At 51.4% G+C, this 16,888-nt stretch overlaps 1 protein-coding gene across 1 annotated transcript in view; it reads right to left on the minus strand.

The window, feature by feature from the left end:
• Positions 1-15,738, minus strand: part of YY1 (YY1 transcription factor) — a 29,302-nt gene extending 13,564 nt beyond the window's left edge. The window contains exon 1 of the mRNA XM_038765909.1: positions 14,963-15,738. Coding sequence (XP_038621837.1) covers positions 14,963-15,707 — 745 coding nt within the window. The 5' untranslated portion in view covers positions 15,708-15,738. The remainder of the gene's footprint in view (positions 1-14,962) is intronic.
• Between the last annotated feature and the right edge of the window lie 1,150 nt (positions 15,739-16,888).

The following is a 16,888-nucleotide window of genomic DNA, read 5'->3' on the forward strand; positions in this document are numbered from 1 at the left end:
TTGAAGTCACATTGCCAGGAACCGCCACCAGCTTTGAGCAGAAGTGTTCCCATTTGCTTGGAACCATCCACCTTCAATGAGTACCTTCTTACCGTTGTGAAATTTGATCAACTTCATATTCACATATTCTCCTTCTACAGCCCAGCCCGCACCCTCCGCTCCTCTGCCGCTAATCTCCTCACCGTGCCTCGTTCTCGCCTGTCCCGCTGTCGACCCCCGGCCCACGTCATCCTCCTGGCCTGGAATGCCCTCCCTCCCTACATCCGCCAAGCTAGCTCTCTTCCTCCCTTCAAGGCCCTACTGAGAGCTCACCTCCTCCAGGAGGCCTTCCCAGACTGAGCCCCCTCCTTCCTCTCCATCCCCATCTTACCCCCTTCCCTTCCCCACAGCACCTGTATATATGTATATATGTTTGTATGTATTTGTTACTCTACTTATTTATTTATTTTACTTGTACATATTTATTCTATTTATTTTATTCTGTTAATATGTTTTGTCTTGTTGTCTGTCTCCCCCTTCTAGACTGTGAGCCCGCTGTTGGGTAGGGACCATCTCTATATGTTGCCAACTTGTACTTCCCAAGTGCTTAGTACAGGGCTCTGCACACAGTAAGCATTCAATAAATACGACTGAATGAATGAATGAATTCACCTTGCTCCCACTTAGGTATATTGTGGGTATCATTTGGGAGAGTCCCAGAATTTTAGGCTTAATGGGTATGCAAGGACCAATGCATCAGTCAATGGTATTTGAGTGCTTACTGCGTGCCTACTGAACTAGACACTTGGAAGAGACTACAGTAGAAGAAGCAGTGAGGTAAGGAGCATGTCCGCCAACTCAGTTGTATTGAGCTCTCCCAAGCACTTAGTACAATGCTCTGCCCACGGTAAGTGCTAGATGCCATTGATGGACTGAGTCGATAGCCATTCTCCTCGCTCACGAGGGGAATTATTGATGGGGGAGATAGGAGAGAAAACAGGATACGTCCATAGGTGTTACGGGCTGGGGTGAACAACTAATGCAGAGGCGACAAAAGGGAGGGTGAATAGGAACCCACGTGAGCCGACGAGTGGTTGGTCCAGGGAGTTCCAACAAGAACATCTCTAGCCTTGCTAAGTCAGCCTCAACACCACCTTCTCCACTGAACTCCAACTCCCTCGTTCCCCTCCCCTTCCACCAACCTCATACCACTAACCCACAACCCTGGATCACCGCCTCAGTATGCTTCCTCCGTGCACGAGCTGTGGAAGGCTGCAGGGGAAATCCAGACACCTGGCTCACCTATCTCAAATTCAGTCCCACCTAGGTTTAATTCTGCCCTCCCCTCACCCAACAATACTTCTCCATCTTTATTAACTCCCATACATAAAGACTCCACCAGCCGTTCCAGACTTTTAACTCCCTCCTCAAACCTCCTGTTTCCCCAGACACACCACCTCGTCTGTTTCCCCTATTCACCTAGTCCACTTGGAGAAAAATGAAACCATCGGGGATTATGGCCATAAAATCTCTCCTGCTCCTCTCCAGCCCCCTTCGAGTTTCCCAATTTTCCCCAGCAGTATCTTTGAGATTTCTCACCCTCTCTCAAAACCTATTCCCCTCCATCAGTACCTCTGCCTCCATCCTTTCCTACCTTATTCGAATCACTGGCCTCCATTCCTGCCCAGGCTCTTCAACCATTCACTTTCCAAGGACTTCTTCCCTACTACTTTCCAACATGCCCATGTCTCCCCTACCCTTTAAAAAACCCTCCCTTGACCCCACGGCTCCTTCCACTTAATCACCCCATTTCCCTCCAAACTACTTGAGTTACTTTATATATACTTTATAGCAACTGTCTCCACTTCCTCTCCTCAAATTCCCTCCAATCTGGTTTCCACCCCCTTCACTCCAAGGAACCTGCAACCTCTAGAGTCACCGATGACCTTCTTGCCAAATCCGACATCCTTTATTTCATCCCAATCCTCCTCTACCTCTCTGCTGCCTTCGACACTATGGACCACCCCCTTTCTCTAGAAACATTATCCAACCTTGGCTTCGCTGACACTGTCCTCTCCTGGTTCTCCTATTTCTCTGGTCGCTATTCTCAGTCTCTTTAGAGCAGGCTCCTCTTCTGCGCCCCTTCCCCCAGCTGTGGGAGTCCCTGGAGGTTCAGTATTGGGACCCTTCCTATTCTCCATCTAGACCCACCCCCTTGGAGAACTCATTTGCTCCCATAACTTCAACTACCAATCAATCATACTTATTGAGCGCTTACTGTGTGCAAAGCACTGTACTAAGCGCTTGGGAAGTACAAGTTGGCAACACATAGAGACGGTCCCTACCCAACAACGGGCTCACAGTCTAGAAGCCACAGTCTATGTGGCTGAGTCCCAAATCTGCTACTTCAGCCCTGACCCCTCTCCCTTTCTGCAGTCTCATATTTCCCATTTGCCTTCAGGACATCTCTATCTGGATGGTCTCAACGATACCTCAAACTACCTAAGTCTAAAACAGAAATTCTCACCTTCCCACCCAAACCCTCCCCTCATCACTGTAGACAATCCCAACTATCATCTCACAAACCTGTAACCTTGGCATTGTCCTCAATTCATCTCTCATTCAACTCACATAGTCTGTCACCAAATCCTGCCAGTTCTACCTTCACAACACCGCTAAAATCCCACCCTTTCCTCTCCATCCAAACTGCTACCCATGTTAATCAAAGCACTTATCCTTTCTCGCCTCAACTACTGCATCAACCTACCTGCTGATGACCCCCCCCGCCTCCTGTCTCTCCCCACTCCAGTCCATTCTTCTGCTACCCAGATCATTTTTCTACAAAACCTTTCAGTCCGTGTTTCCCCACTCAAAAACCACCAGGGGTTGCCTTCGCTCCGCCACTAGTCAGCTGTGTGACCTTGGGCAAGCCACTTAACTTCTCTGGGCCTCAGTTACCTCATCTGTAAAATAGGGATTAAGACTGTGAGCCCCATGTGGGACAACCTGATCACCTTGTATCCTCCCAGCACTTAGAAAAGTGCTTTGCACATAGTAAGTGCTTAACAAATACCATTATTATTATTATTATTATTCTGCAAACAGAAACTCTCTTCTTGGGTTTAAAGCACTTGGCTTGCCCCTTCCTACCTTCCTTCACTTGATTTCCTACTACAGCCCAGGTCACACCTCCTCCAAGAGGCCTTCTTTTCCCTACATCACTCTCCCTCCTGCGTCACCCATGGGCTTGAATCAGTACCCTTTGAGCACTTGATATTCGCCCCACTGCACTTGTGTACAAATCCATAATTTATTTATCTGTATTAATGGCTGACTCTGGACTCATCTTCTGGTGGGCAGCAAATGTGCCTCCCACCTCGGCTGTACCATACTCTCTCAAAGCGCTGTTATGTGCATACCTAAGAATAACGTATTATAAATGATAATAATGGTACTCGTTAAGTGCTTACTCAGTGCCAAGCACTGTTCTAAGCGCTGAAATAAATCATTTATTTCTATTAACGTCTGTCTCCCCCTCTAGACTGTAAGCTCACTGTGGGCTGGGAACATATCTACCAACTCTCATACTCTTCCAGGAGCGTAGTACAGTGCTCTGCACACAGTAAGAACTCAAAAAATACCAGCGAGTGACTGACTGACACGGGGGACTACAGAACAAGTTCGCGCTTTTGCCCAACTCTCCCATTCCCGTATATCCTCTCCCCATTCCTGACATTCACTAACCTGCACTTCCAGCCTGCCAAAGCAAAGGCGAAAGACAGCACGAGTTGTAAAAGTCCATTTGAGACTGGTAAGCAGAAATGTTGCTCATTTCTAGCCGATATGAAATCCAAGTTCCAATTGCAAACATTTTTAATGAAAAACAAACCTGAACTTGTGAACTCTATATAATTCTGACATAAATCTGTGTTTTCGCCACACATTTTTGGCTACAATCCTGCAAGGGTATTAGAGAACACCGACAACGCAAGCCTGTGTTTGGATCCTCCATGGAGACGTGGGCTAAGAATTATGGCTCGTGTTTTTTCTTCACGTGGGGCTTTTTTTATGGTATTTGTTAAGCATTTACTATGTTCCAGGCACTGTACTAAGCACTGGGATAGATACAAGGTCATCAGATTGGACACAGTCCCTCTCCCACATAGGGCACACAGTCTTAATCCCCATTTTACAGATGAGGGAAACTGAAGTGCAGAGAAGTGAAATGACTTGCCCGAGGTCACCCAGCAGACAAATGACTGAGCCTGGACTAAAACTCAGGTCCTTCTGACCCCCAGGCCTGTGCTCTAACCACAAGGCCATGCCGCTTTGTGTCATAAGACCAGGTGCATTTCAAGAGCATTAACTACACACCGAACGACACACTCCGCCCCAGAATACGAAGCCCGTGCCCTTTTAATAATAATAAATAATTACAATAATTATGGTCTTTGTTAAGCATTATGTGCCAAGCACTGTTCTAAGCGCTTTTAAAAGCACCTCACCAAACCTGGAAAAGCCAGCTGACCACTTATCGGAAGGACAGCCACACGGTTTTGTCGGAAGACCCGGTTTCACGGTGCTTTTCAGCTGGAGCGCAGTAGCAGAATCAGAGACCCCTCGTCCCACAACCGGAGGCTGGCTGGAAAAGAGCACGGCCTGGTGTTGGAAGAAGCAGTTGTGTAGAGGTGCCAGCCCAGGAATGAGAGCACTAAGTCGTAAGCTTTGCCAGAGGTTAAGCTCTACCAGTAAGCCACCCGTTACAGGGGAGCTGGATGCCTTCTCCGTTCAGTAAGGTTCATTCCCCAGAGATCTGGAAGGTGGTTCCACCAATTGCACTCTAGGTTCTCCTATGTGCCTGGAAGTTACCTCCTTCCTCCACTATGGATTTCCTTCTAGCATCCCACAGCAATCCTAAAATTTAGGGGCTGTAGCGCCGTGGACATCACACATGTAATGAGGTTTCATTTCCATAGTCTTCCGGTCTATTTTTCCTGCAAAAATGAGACATGGTGGATTTTTGTCACAGCCTCATCTATAAAGAATTAGCTGGGGTACACAGAGCAAGGGACGGGGGGCATTTAATACTAAATCTAATCTGAGGTCAGCCAATATGCCTGAATTCCTTGGAAATAATTCTGAGCTGTGAGCTGCCACTAGGAACAGCGAAAATGTCTGTAAAGTCATTTACCAACCCATTCCGTTCCGTCACAATCACGTTCTTGCTAAGTTTTGGCCAAAATGCTGTGAGGGAACGTTTGTCTGTCAGCCCTATTTTGGAACGCAGCACAGCACGGTTTCAGAATACATCACCAGACAGAGGCCTGAAAATTCACTAAACTCTGCTCCAACTCCATTCTGGAGTACTATCGTTTTCTTCGGTTTCTATGGGAATTTTGGCTGGTGGTACAAGCGGTAACGCGTTTTTCTGAACTCTGATGTGAATGGAAGCAGTGTGAGGGACTGAAGGGAAGGGGCTCTTGCATGCGTGGGCAGGAAAAAAGTACACAGAACTACACTTTTCTAACCCCATGTGCAACACTGGTTGAAATAATGCTATCCCCTCATCCACTCACCACCACCCTCTATTATTCTCATCTCAGCATCTCGCAGCCAACCTAAAACAGAGGGGCCGTAATAGAATATGAGGTTTTTGTCATCAAAACAAGTCAGTATCACCGTGATGAACCCAATCAGACCACACTGACCTCCAGACCGCTGGAGAAGTGTTTTCAAATTTGTCTGTAAAGGATTTGGGCTTAAATGTGGTGCTACTTCCTCCAAAGGCCTAGTTTCACCCAGGTGCTTTACTACATCATCCAAAGGAAAGCATTTCCTGGAAAGGATGATTTAAAAACGGTGTGTGCTTGCCTGAGAATACCACCGGGCTTCACACGACAAGACTCCACTGAGGGTGGAATTCGCTACAGGACCACGTCAGACTGAACGGGCAACCGGTACGAGGCCCACAATCCCGGCCATGCTGCACTCTCCCAACGACTGCTCCTTGCTGCGTTGTCGTTCCTGGGGGCAACCGTAACAACTACTGCTTTTCTTCCCCCCCCCCCCCCACTTCTGCCTCCTCGTCTCCCAAAGTCGCTACATGGAAGATGCTCCTGTAAGCTCATCGTGTGGGCAGGGAATGTGTCCTAACTCTGTTGCGTTGTACTCTCCCGAGCGCTTAGTATGGTGCTCTGCACATCGTAAGCGCTCAATAAATACAATCGATTGATTCCAGATTGCAGTGGACACCCATGTCGGTAAAGGCCGCAATACGCAAAGCCTCAATACGCGAATTACCTTTCACGGCATACTCCAATTGCCTCTGATAACGGCTCTACTACAACAGGCCTCCCTGATGGCCCTACCCTACAATGGAATCAAGCCTGTGCAACAGGGAAGAATATCCTGACGAGCCAACTAGGGAGGGGGAGCTTTCAATTCAGTTCTTCTGAAATCTCTTCCATCCATCAGAAAAACTAAAAAGCAAACCGCATTCATCTTAAAGCAATTAACTTTCACTGCTCCATAAAATGAAGCTTGGTTAAGCGCTAAACAGACGCCCGCCAGAGTCTTCCAACGAATCCCGCTGCTGCTCTGGTCAGGTAACTGACCGAGGTTCCGCGGAGCTTTTCTATCCCCTTGATGGGGGTTTTTCTTGGCCAGGACATCACCGCCCTGCTGTAACAGAAGACAACAGGAAGGGACTAGTCATTTTTTTTTTCCCCACCCAGAGTCCATTCAAAAGAAGACAAGCGCACAAAATACATTACGGTTAGTTCTCCATTACCATGGTAATGAGACAGGAATAAATGAAATGCAGATAAACCAACAAAATTTCGTGCACACAATCATTTCAATTTGATTTTCCTCAAACAGCCTCTTCTGAACAATAACGAACTGGAAAACGGGTTCATTTGAGTTTCGCCTTCTCTCCTGTCCTACCCCCTGAGGCGAGGGACCGACTGAAAGGGGGAGCAGGCTTGCCAAAGGAAGTAAAGGTCATGGATAAGCTATAAATTAGGTAATCACTACTGCAATAGTACAATTCAAGCATTTGGAGATGCTGAACATCTCGCGCTGCCGCACTTAGAGACAGTGGAACAAAACAAAATCTTTTCAACTAAAACCACTTAAATCTTGCCCACCTGAAGTGGAGCGATGCAAGGTTTTTTATTTTTGTATTTTTTTCTACACAATCTTTGGACTTAAGAGAATTAACCAGAAATCACTCAGCTTCTTTTGGGTCACATTACCTTTACCACAAAAGACAAAAGAAAACATCTAAAGGCAACCACAACACACATTAGGGGAAGCAGGGTGCCATACAGGACCAAATAAGAGTAGCAGCGAGGTTTAGTGGCAAGAGCTCGGGCTTGGGAGTCAAGAGGACGTGGGTTCCAATCCCAGCTCCGCCGCTCGTCTGCCGTGTGACCTTGGGCAAGCCACTTCACTTCTCAGTGACTCAGTTTCCTCATCTGTAAAATGGGGATTAAGATTGTGAGCACCACGTGGGACAACCTGATTACCCCGTATCTACCCCAGTGCTTAGAACAGTGTTTGGCACATAGTGAGTGCCTAACAAATAACATTATTATTACTATTCTTCATTAATTCTAGACTGTTAGCCCGCTGTTGGGTAGGGACCGTCTCTATATGTTGCCAACCTGTACTTCCCAAGTGCTTATTCCAGTGCCCTGCACACAGTAAGAGCTCAATAAATACGACTGAATGAATGAATGAAAAACAGCCCCACCCACAGGACACATCTACATACTAGACCTGCCCTTTAGGAATGTGTTCCCATTAGCACAAATAATCACTTTAGTTTTATTTTCTACCTAATGTGCTCTGGGGTGCAAGAGGAGAAGGAATGCTTCAAGAAATTCCTACTATCACATTGCTCTGATCATTAAAAACCCTTAAAATTCAACTCTTAAAAGGCAAAAAAAAAAAATTTACCTGCACCAGTTGCCCCCAGATGGCCGAAATCCAGGCCCCAGGCCGATTTCAGCCACTTGGAATTCATCCTCAACCTGCTCTACTTCTGCCTTCCATTCCACTCGGCAACACTACTTCTCCCTCATCAACTCCCGGGCCCTGTGCCTTCACCAACTATTCCAGACCTCTAAGCGCTCCCTTCTGAACCCCAGGGCACCCACCTTCTCTTGTCCCTGAGGACCTGGCCAACTACTCAAGATCAGGCTTGAGCTTCCCAAATCCCTCCTCCTCTTCTCAGCTATCTCTCAAGCTCTTTCTCCCTCCCCCCTGACCCACCCCCTCAACCGCCTGGACCCCAAACTGCCTCAGACCCGCCCAAACTTCACCTTCCTGACCGCCATCCTCTCTCGACACCGCTACACCATCCCACTATAATAATAATAATAACAATGGCATTTATTGAGCGCTTACTATGTGCAAAGCACTGCTCTAAGCGCTGGGGAGGTTACAAGGTGATCAGGTGGTCCCAGAGGGGGCTCACAGTCTTAATCTCCATTTTACAGATGAGGTAACTGAGGCACAGAGAAGTTAAGTGACTTGTCCAAAGTCACACAGCTGACAATTGGCAGAGCCAGGATTTGAACCCATGACCTCTGACTCCAAAGCCCGGGCTCTTTCCACTGGGCCACGTTGCTTCACTATCACCCCACCTCCCTCCTCACTCTCGACCTCCTCTCCTCCAGGCCCCCTACGATCCAGTTTCTTCCCCTTTCACTCCATCAGGATCCCGGTCTAAGGGTCACCGACGATCTCCCTCTTGCCGAATACCGGACTTCACGCTGTCCCAATCCTCCTCCACCTCTCGGGTGCCTTGGACGTCGAGGACCACTCCCATCTCCTGGAAAGACCGACAAACCCGGGCTTCTCTGACATGGTCCTTCCACCTCTCTGGATGTAAACCGGACCTGGCATTTGAGGAGTAGGATGGAGCGGGGCTCCCTCGGTGGTTCTTAGGAGACCTGAGAAACAATTACATGCCTGGAAGTCACGGTTCCACTGACTCGCAGACAAATCAGGTAAGTGTCTATGAAGTTTGGGTGGGGGCTTTTCCCGGTCTCTTTCACCGATGGTTCCTCTAACTTCCAGTTGTCGTGTGTGACCTTCAAGGCTCCTTTCTGGATCCTCTTTTCTTCTCTAGCTATACTCACTCCACTGAGGAACTCACCAACTCTTCTGGCTTCAACTGCGGAAGACTCCCAAATCCCTCTCACCCACCCGACCCCTCATGCACTTCCTCTCTAAGGACAATGCTGGAAGCTCAAGATCAACAACTGAAACTGAACTCACTTACCCTTCCAGATTCTCTCCACTCAACTGGCAATCCCATCATCCTTCCTCAGGCCTGTAACCATGACATTATTCTCGACTCCCCTCTTTCAATCTGCCTCCAAATACATTCGGCTTTCCACCCACGCTTCTAGAATTCACCACTTTCTCTCCATCCAATTGGCTCCCATGCTGGTCCAGGCTCGATAACTCTGCCGACCTTCCCGTTCACCTCCCTACCTCCGGTTTGCACGTCACGCTGCTGCTGGTTCATTTTTCTAAAACATTCCACACGCCTCTCCCCAACTCCTCAAAAATCCCAATGATTACTCTTTCCTCTCCATCATCAAGCAGAATTGCTGACCATTGGCTTTAGGGGACTGAACCAGATGTCTCTCTCTCTCTCTCCCCGCTTCTTACCAGCCCATCCCTCCCTCCCAAGATCCAGCCTGCACTCTTTGTTCCAAGTGAACCTACTCCCAAGGTGTTCTGCTCTCACCTTTCCCATTGACCTCCTGCTCCTCCTTGCCTGGAACGTACCTGACAAGCCAATGTTCTCCCCATCTTCGAAGCCCTTCTAAAATCACATCTCCTCCAGGATGACTACTTAATTTCTAATAATCTTGCCACCTTCTATTCCCCTACTGCCACTTAACCATTCATTCATTCATTCAATCGGATTTATTGAGTGCTTACTGTGTGCAGAGCTTGGAAAGTACAAGTTGGCAACATATAGAGATGGTCCCTACCCAACAGTGGGCTCACAGTCTAGAAGCTTACAGTCTAGAACACTTCCTCACCACTTAAATATTTGGACGCACACATCCGTAAGACTTATGTACTCATCTTTTATTCCTTCCTCTTTGTAATTTGTTTCACAGACTGTCTCCCCCATTAGATCGCAAGCTCCTTGTGGGGTGAGGATCGTTTCTCTTGCTTTTATTGTACTCCCCACCCCCAATCATTTAGTACAGTGCACTAACCAGAATAGGTCCTATTAAACACTTTTAACTGAATGATCAATTCTTTCCCAAATAGGGACAAAAAGGAACAATACGAACTCAACAATAATACAATTCACTCATTTCTGCAGCAGCTAGACTTTTCTACCGCATGCAAAAAAAGTTTTTACTAAAACACATACTCTAGTTCTAGACTTTCAGTCATTCAATAGTATTTATTGAACGCTTACTTTGTGCAGAGCACTGTACTAAGCTCTTGGAAAGTACAAATCGGCAACATATAGAGACGGTCCTTACCCAACAACTGGCTCACTGTCTAGACGGGGGAGAGACAACAAAACAAGTAGACAGGTGTCTAGTCTACAAAGCGTGCGATCATTTCTAGACTGTGAGCCCGTTGGGTAGGGACCGTCTATATGTTGCCGATTTGTACTTCCCAAGCTCTTAGTTCAGTGCTCTGCACATGGTAAGAGCTCAAATATGATTGAGTGAATGAATGAATGAATTTCAACCAACCCAGCAACCAGAAGGTCGTGGCAGACATTAAATATTGCAGTGTTCCGTCCAAGTGAAACCATAAAGCTTCAGCCTACTTGGCTAAACAAGCTCTCCGCAGGGCACTTCGGAACCCACAGTGCTGATAGCTTGCCGACGGACTCTGGTCAGCTCCTACGACCGTCCGCTCAGCTATCCTGCGAAGCAGATATCCATTCACCCAGCTTCGCTTAGACTTCCTTCGGACATTCTTGGGTCGTTTTCATGCCCGAGGCCTCGGACTTTTTCTTCCCTTCTTATTTTCAAAAGGGACTAATACCGCTTCAGATATTGCCGGGTTACCATGGCCCCAATTCTCCCAGAATCTGACGCTTTCCCCCAGGGTGGGGGTAGAAAGTGAGGAATTTGAGGAGCACCACTAACTCCCACAGTCCAGCAGGGTACGGTTCGGGGCACTGCAGTAGTCTGGTGCCCAGCCCATGTAGCGGGACACTACTAAGCAGTCCCTTAGTGGCCCGAAAGGGCCAACACTCCTCCAAAATCGCCTAACTTGACAAACGGGAGTCGATTTAGGCTCTGGGAAAATCAGGCTCGATCGCTTGTTAAGTGTGTATTCGGCAGGATGGCGGAGTAGAGATGGCCCAGGGTATGATTTAAATAAAAAAAAAAAACAACAGCAAAAAAACAAAACCACTCTTCAAACACCACTAACTTCCACAGTCCAGCAGGGTACAGTTCGAGGCACTGCAGTAGCCCGGTGCCCAGCCCATGTAGCGGGACACTACTAAGCAGTCCCTTAGTGGCCCGAAAGGGCCAACACTCCTCCCAAATCGCCTAACTGGACAAACGGGAGTCAATTTAGTCCCGGCCCACGTCATCCTCCGGGCCTGGAATGCCCTCCCTCTGCCCATCCGCCAAACTAGCTCTCTTCCTCCCTTCAAGGCCCTACTGAGAGCTCACCTCCTCCAGGAGGCCTTCCCAGACTGAGCCCCTTCCTTCCTCTCCCCCTCCTCCCCCTCTCCATCCCCCCATCTTACCTCCTTCCCTTCCCCACAGCACCTGTATATATGTACATATGTTTGTACATATTTATTACCCTATTTATTTATCTATTTATTTTACTTGTACATATCTATTCTATTTAATTTTGTTAGTATGTTTGGTTTTGTTCTCTGTCTCCCCCTTTTAGACTGTGAGCCCACTGTTGGGTAGGGACTGTCTCTATATGTTGCCAAATTGTACTTCCCAAGCGCTTAGTACAGTGCTCTGCACACAGTAAGCGCTCAATAAATACGATTGATGACGATGAATTTTGGCTCTGGGAAAATCAGGCTCGATCGCTTGTAAGTGTGTATTCGGCAGGATGGCGGAGTAGAGAAGGCCCAGGGTATAATTAAAAAAAAAAAAAAACAACACAACAAAACCCAGCAAAAATACAAAACCGCTCTTCAAAATAACTAATTTCAGCCGCAATTTAAGCTTTCTAGTCAATAGCCCTCCCGTTCCTGCTAGGCCACTTTAAAACCGAGCGGTAAAATACTGATTCACGCGCAGGGCCTCCGGCCTACCCCTGTCCTCACAATAGGAACAGCACTGATTTTCCCGTTAGGCTCGGCTGGAAGGTTGAAAAATCCGCTAACGGCTCGGCGTCGTTTTCCCTTTCTGTAGGTTGGGCCCAGCTTTGCACCCCATCCCCCGGCCCACGTGGGGAGGCCCGAAAGAATCGCCGCCCTTTAGCCCCTCCTCCGGCTCGCTGATTGAATAAAGCCGAACCGGTCCACGGAAGGCCGCCCCGTCCCCTGGGGCCGGGACACGATCCGTCTCGGATCCCGAAAACGGGAGCATTCCTATCGGTTCTTTCCTTTTTTATTTATTTTTAGAAAACTCTGCAGTCTGAACCCGCACCTTCGAATCGGCGGTTCAACAATGGTGGGGGAAGAACTCCTCCTCCCGCTCCCCACGGGGAGGAGAATCAATCAATCGTATTTATTGAGCGCTTACTGTGTGCAGAGCACTGTACTAAGCGCTTGGGAAGTACAAGAGAGGGCCAGCGAGGGCCGTGTTCATTCAATCGTATTTATCGGGCGCTGACTGTGTGCAGAGCACTGGACTAAGCGTTCTTCCTCCTCCCGCTCCCCACAGGCAGAAGAGAGAGTCCGCGGGGCCCGCGTTCATTCAATCGTATTTACCGAACTATTACTGTGTGCAGAGCACTGGACTAAGCGCTCTTCCTCCTCCCGCTCCCCACAGAGAGGAGGGGAGGGAGAGCCGACGGGGCCCGCGTTCATTCAATTCATTCATTCATTCAATCGTATTTATTGAGCGTTTACTGTGTGCAGAGCACTGTACTAAATTCAATCGTATTTATCGACCGCTTACGGTGTGCTGAGCACTGGACTAAGCGTTCTTCCTCCTCCCGCTCCCCACAGGGAGAAGGGAAGAGAGAGTCGACGGGGCCCGCGTTCATTCAATTCATTCATTCAATCGTATTTATTGAGCGCTTACTGTGTGCAGAGCACTGTACTAAATTCAATCGTATTTATCGAGCGTTTACGTTGTGCTGAGCACTGGACTAAGCGTTCTTCCTCCTCCCGCTCCCCACAGGGAGGAGGGGAGAGAGAGCCGACGGGGCCCGCGTTCATTCATTCATTCGCATTTATTGAGCGCTTACTGTGTGCAGACCACTGTACTAAATTCAATCGCATTTATCGACCGCTTACGGTGTGCACAGCACTGGACTAAGCGTTCTTCCTCCTCCCGCTCCCCACAGAGAGGAGGAGCGAGAGAACCGACGGGGCCCGCGTTCATTCATTCATTCGCATTTATTGAGCGCTTACTGTGTGCAGACCACTGTACTAAATTCAATCGTATTTATCGAGCGTTTACGTTGTGCTGAGCACTGGACTAAGCGTTCTTCCTCCTCCCGCTCCCCACAGGGAGGAGGGGAGAGAGAGCCGACGGGGCCCGCGTTCATTCCTTCATTCGCATTTATTGAGCGCTTACTGTGTGCAGAGCACTGTACTAAATTCAATCGCATTTATCGAACGTTTACGGTGTGCAGAGCACTGGACTAAGCGTTCTTCCTCCTCCCGCTCCCCACAGGGAGGAGAAGAGAGAGCCGACGGGGCCCGCGTTCATTCAATCGTATTTACCGAGCGCTTACTATGTGCAGAACACTGGACTAAGCGTTCTTCCTCCCCCCGCTCCCCACAGGGAGAAGACAGAGCCGACGGGGCCTGCGTTCATTTAATCAATCAACCGTATTTACCGAGCGCTTACGGTGTGCTGAGCACTGGACTAATCGCTCTTCCTCCTCCCGCTCCCCACAGGGAGCAGAACCGAGGGCCGGCGGGGCCTGTGTTCATTTAATCAATCAATCGTATTTGTCGAGCGCTTACTGTGTCCAGATCACTGTACTAAGCGCTTGGGAAGTACAGGCTGGCAACATATAGAGACCGTCCCTACCCCACAGTGGGCTCACAGTCTAAAAGGGGGAGGCAGAGAACAAAACCAAACATGCCAACAAAATAAAATAAATAGAATAGAGATATACAAGTAAAATAAATAGAATAATAAATATGTACAAACATATATACAGGTGCTGTGGGGAAGGGAAGGAGGTAAGCAGTAGACTAGTGGCGATGGGGGGGGGGGGGCGGCCGGCTTCGAGGGCTTTCCGCGGGGGCCTCCCCCCGCAGTTCTTGGGCGCTTGCTGGGGGTCGCGGGGCCTGGAGGGCGGCGCGGAGGAGGAGGGCGGCGGGAGGGCGCGCCCCGCAGAGGGGGGGGAGGGAGAAAGAGCGCGCGCATGCGCGTAGAGGGGGGGGCCCGCGCGTGGCGGCCTCCGAACGAGGGAGGGGCGGGGCCGGGGAGAGCCCGGGGGGGGGGGGGTGAGGGAGCCCGCCCGTCCTCCCGCCCGCCCGCCCGTCCCCCTCTCGGCCAAACTACGCCATTGCGGCCTAGTCCTGGAGCCAGCGCGCGCCGCCCCCCTCCCTCCCGCGCCCGCCGCCGCCGCCATCTTTCCTTCCCCGCCCGCCCCCCGTCAGGGCCGGGCCGGGCCGGGCCGGGCCCCTCGGCCGTCCCGCCGCCGGCGCCGCCGCCGCCGCCCAGGCCCGCCATCTTTTGGGGCCGCCATACTTGGCCCGGCGAAGAAGATGGCGGCGCCCATCGCACCCACCAAACATGGCCTCCCTTCAAAACAAAAACATCCCGGGGGCCCCGGGGAGTGGGGGGGCGGGGGGGCGGCCCCCGGCCACGCTTACCCGAAGCCCACATGGTCACGGAGAACTCCCCCTCCAGGGTCTTGATCTGCACCTGCTTCTGCTCCCATTTCCTGCCGCTCGGCTCGGCGCCGCCAACGCCGCCGCCGCCGCCGCCGCCTCCTCCTCCTCCTCCGCCGCCTCCCCCCGCGAGGTAGCCCTTCTTGCCGCTCTTCTTGCCGCCGCCCTTCTTGACGCGGCCCCCGCCGCCCGAGGAGCCGGACCCCCCTCCTCCTCCTCCTCCTCCGCTCTTGCCGGCCGCCGCCACGGTGACCAGCGTCTGCTCGATGTAGTCGTCGTCGCCTCCGCCGCCGCCGCCGCCTCCCCCCCCGGCCGGGGCCGGCACGGGGATGAGGATCTGGTCCTCGAAGCCGTCCTCCGCCCGCAGCCCGTCCGAGTCGTCGCCGCCCACCACCTCCTCGCGGGTCTGCACCAGGATGACCTCCTGGTGGTGGTGCACCTGGCTGGGGTCGTCCGTCACCAGCGGCTGCAGGGCGATCATGGGCGGGTGGTGGTGGTGGTGGTGATGGTGGTGGTGGTGGTGGTGATGCCCGCCGCCGCCGCCCCCGTCGTCGTCGTCCTCCTCCTCCTCGTCGTCCTCGTCGTCGTCCTCCTCCTCCTCGCCCACCACGGTGGTCTCGATGGTCTCCACCGGGATGGTCTCCACCTCGATCTCGTGCAGCTCCACGATCTCGGCCGGCATCTCCGAGCCGTCGGTGGCGATGTAGAGGGTGTCGCCCGAGGCCATGGCTAGCTCCTCCACCACCTCCACCACCTCCACCACGGCCTCCTCCTCCTCCGCCTCCTCTTCCTCCTCCTCCTCCTCCACCGCCGCCGCTCCCCTCCTCCGGCTGCCGCTGCTGTCCCGCCCGGCGGCGGGCTGAGGGGGCCGGCTCCTCCGCCGCAGGGAGGGAGAGAAGGAGGGAGGAAGGGGGTCCTCCGGGCCGCCGCCGCCGCCGCCTCTTCCCTCAGCACGAATACCAACTCCTCAGCCCCTCACCAAATCTCGCCGCCGCCGCCGCCGCCACACTCCGCTCCGGCATCGCCTCGCGAGACTTCCGGCCTCTCTCCTCCCCCCTCCCCCCGCGCTCCGGCTCGCGCCGCGTGCGCCCCGTTCCCCCCTCCAACCCCTTCAACCGACTTCGCCTCCGCCGTTCCCCCGAGCCCCGCCCCCCTCGGCCTCCTCCGCCAATGGCAGAGGCGGCACCGGGGACCCTACGCGCTCGGCGCGTGACGTCAGCGCGCCGGCCCCGCCCCCTCGCCTCCCCGCCGCCGCCGCAGGGCCGGCTCCCGGGGGACGCGCCTGCGCGCTCCTTCCTTCCTCCCTTCGTTCAGTCATTCATTCAACCGCATTTATTGAGCGGCTGCTGTATGCAGAGCACTGGACTAAGCGCCTGGGAAGTACAAGTTGGCAACATATAGAGGCGGTCCCTATCCAACAGCGGGCTCATTCATTCATTCGTATTTGTTGGCAACGTATAGAGACGGTCCCGACCCAACAGCGGGCTCATTCATTCATTCATACTTATTGAAAGCCTACTGTATGCAGAGCACTGGACTAAGCGCTTGGGAAGGACAAATTGGCAACATATAGAGACGGTCCCTACCCAACAGCAGGCTCATTCATTCGTTCATTCATTCATTCATTCATTCATTCGTATTTGTTGGCAACGTGTGGAGACGGTCCCTACCCAACAGCGGGCTCATTCATTCATTCATTCGCATTTGTTGGCAACATTATAGAGACGGTCCCTACCCAACAGCGGCCTCGTTCATTCATTCATTCATTCATATTTATTGAGCGCCTACTGTATGCAGAGCACTGGACTAAGCGCTTGGGAAGGACAAATTGGCAACATATAGAGACGGTCCCTACCCAACAGCGGGCTCATTCATTCATTCATACTTATTGAGCGCCTACTGTATGCA

The sequence above is a fragment of the Tachyglossus aculeatus genome, chromosome 1 (genome assembly GCF_015852505.1).
Source record: "Tachyglossus aculeatus isolate mTacAcu1 chromosome 1, mTacAcu1.pri, whole genome shotgun sequence".
Taxonomy (NCBI): domain Eukaryota; kingdom Metazoa; phylum Chordata; class Mammalia; order Monotremata; family Tachyglossidae; genus Tachyglossus; species Tachyglossus aculeatus.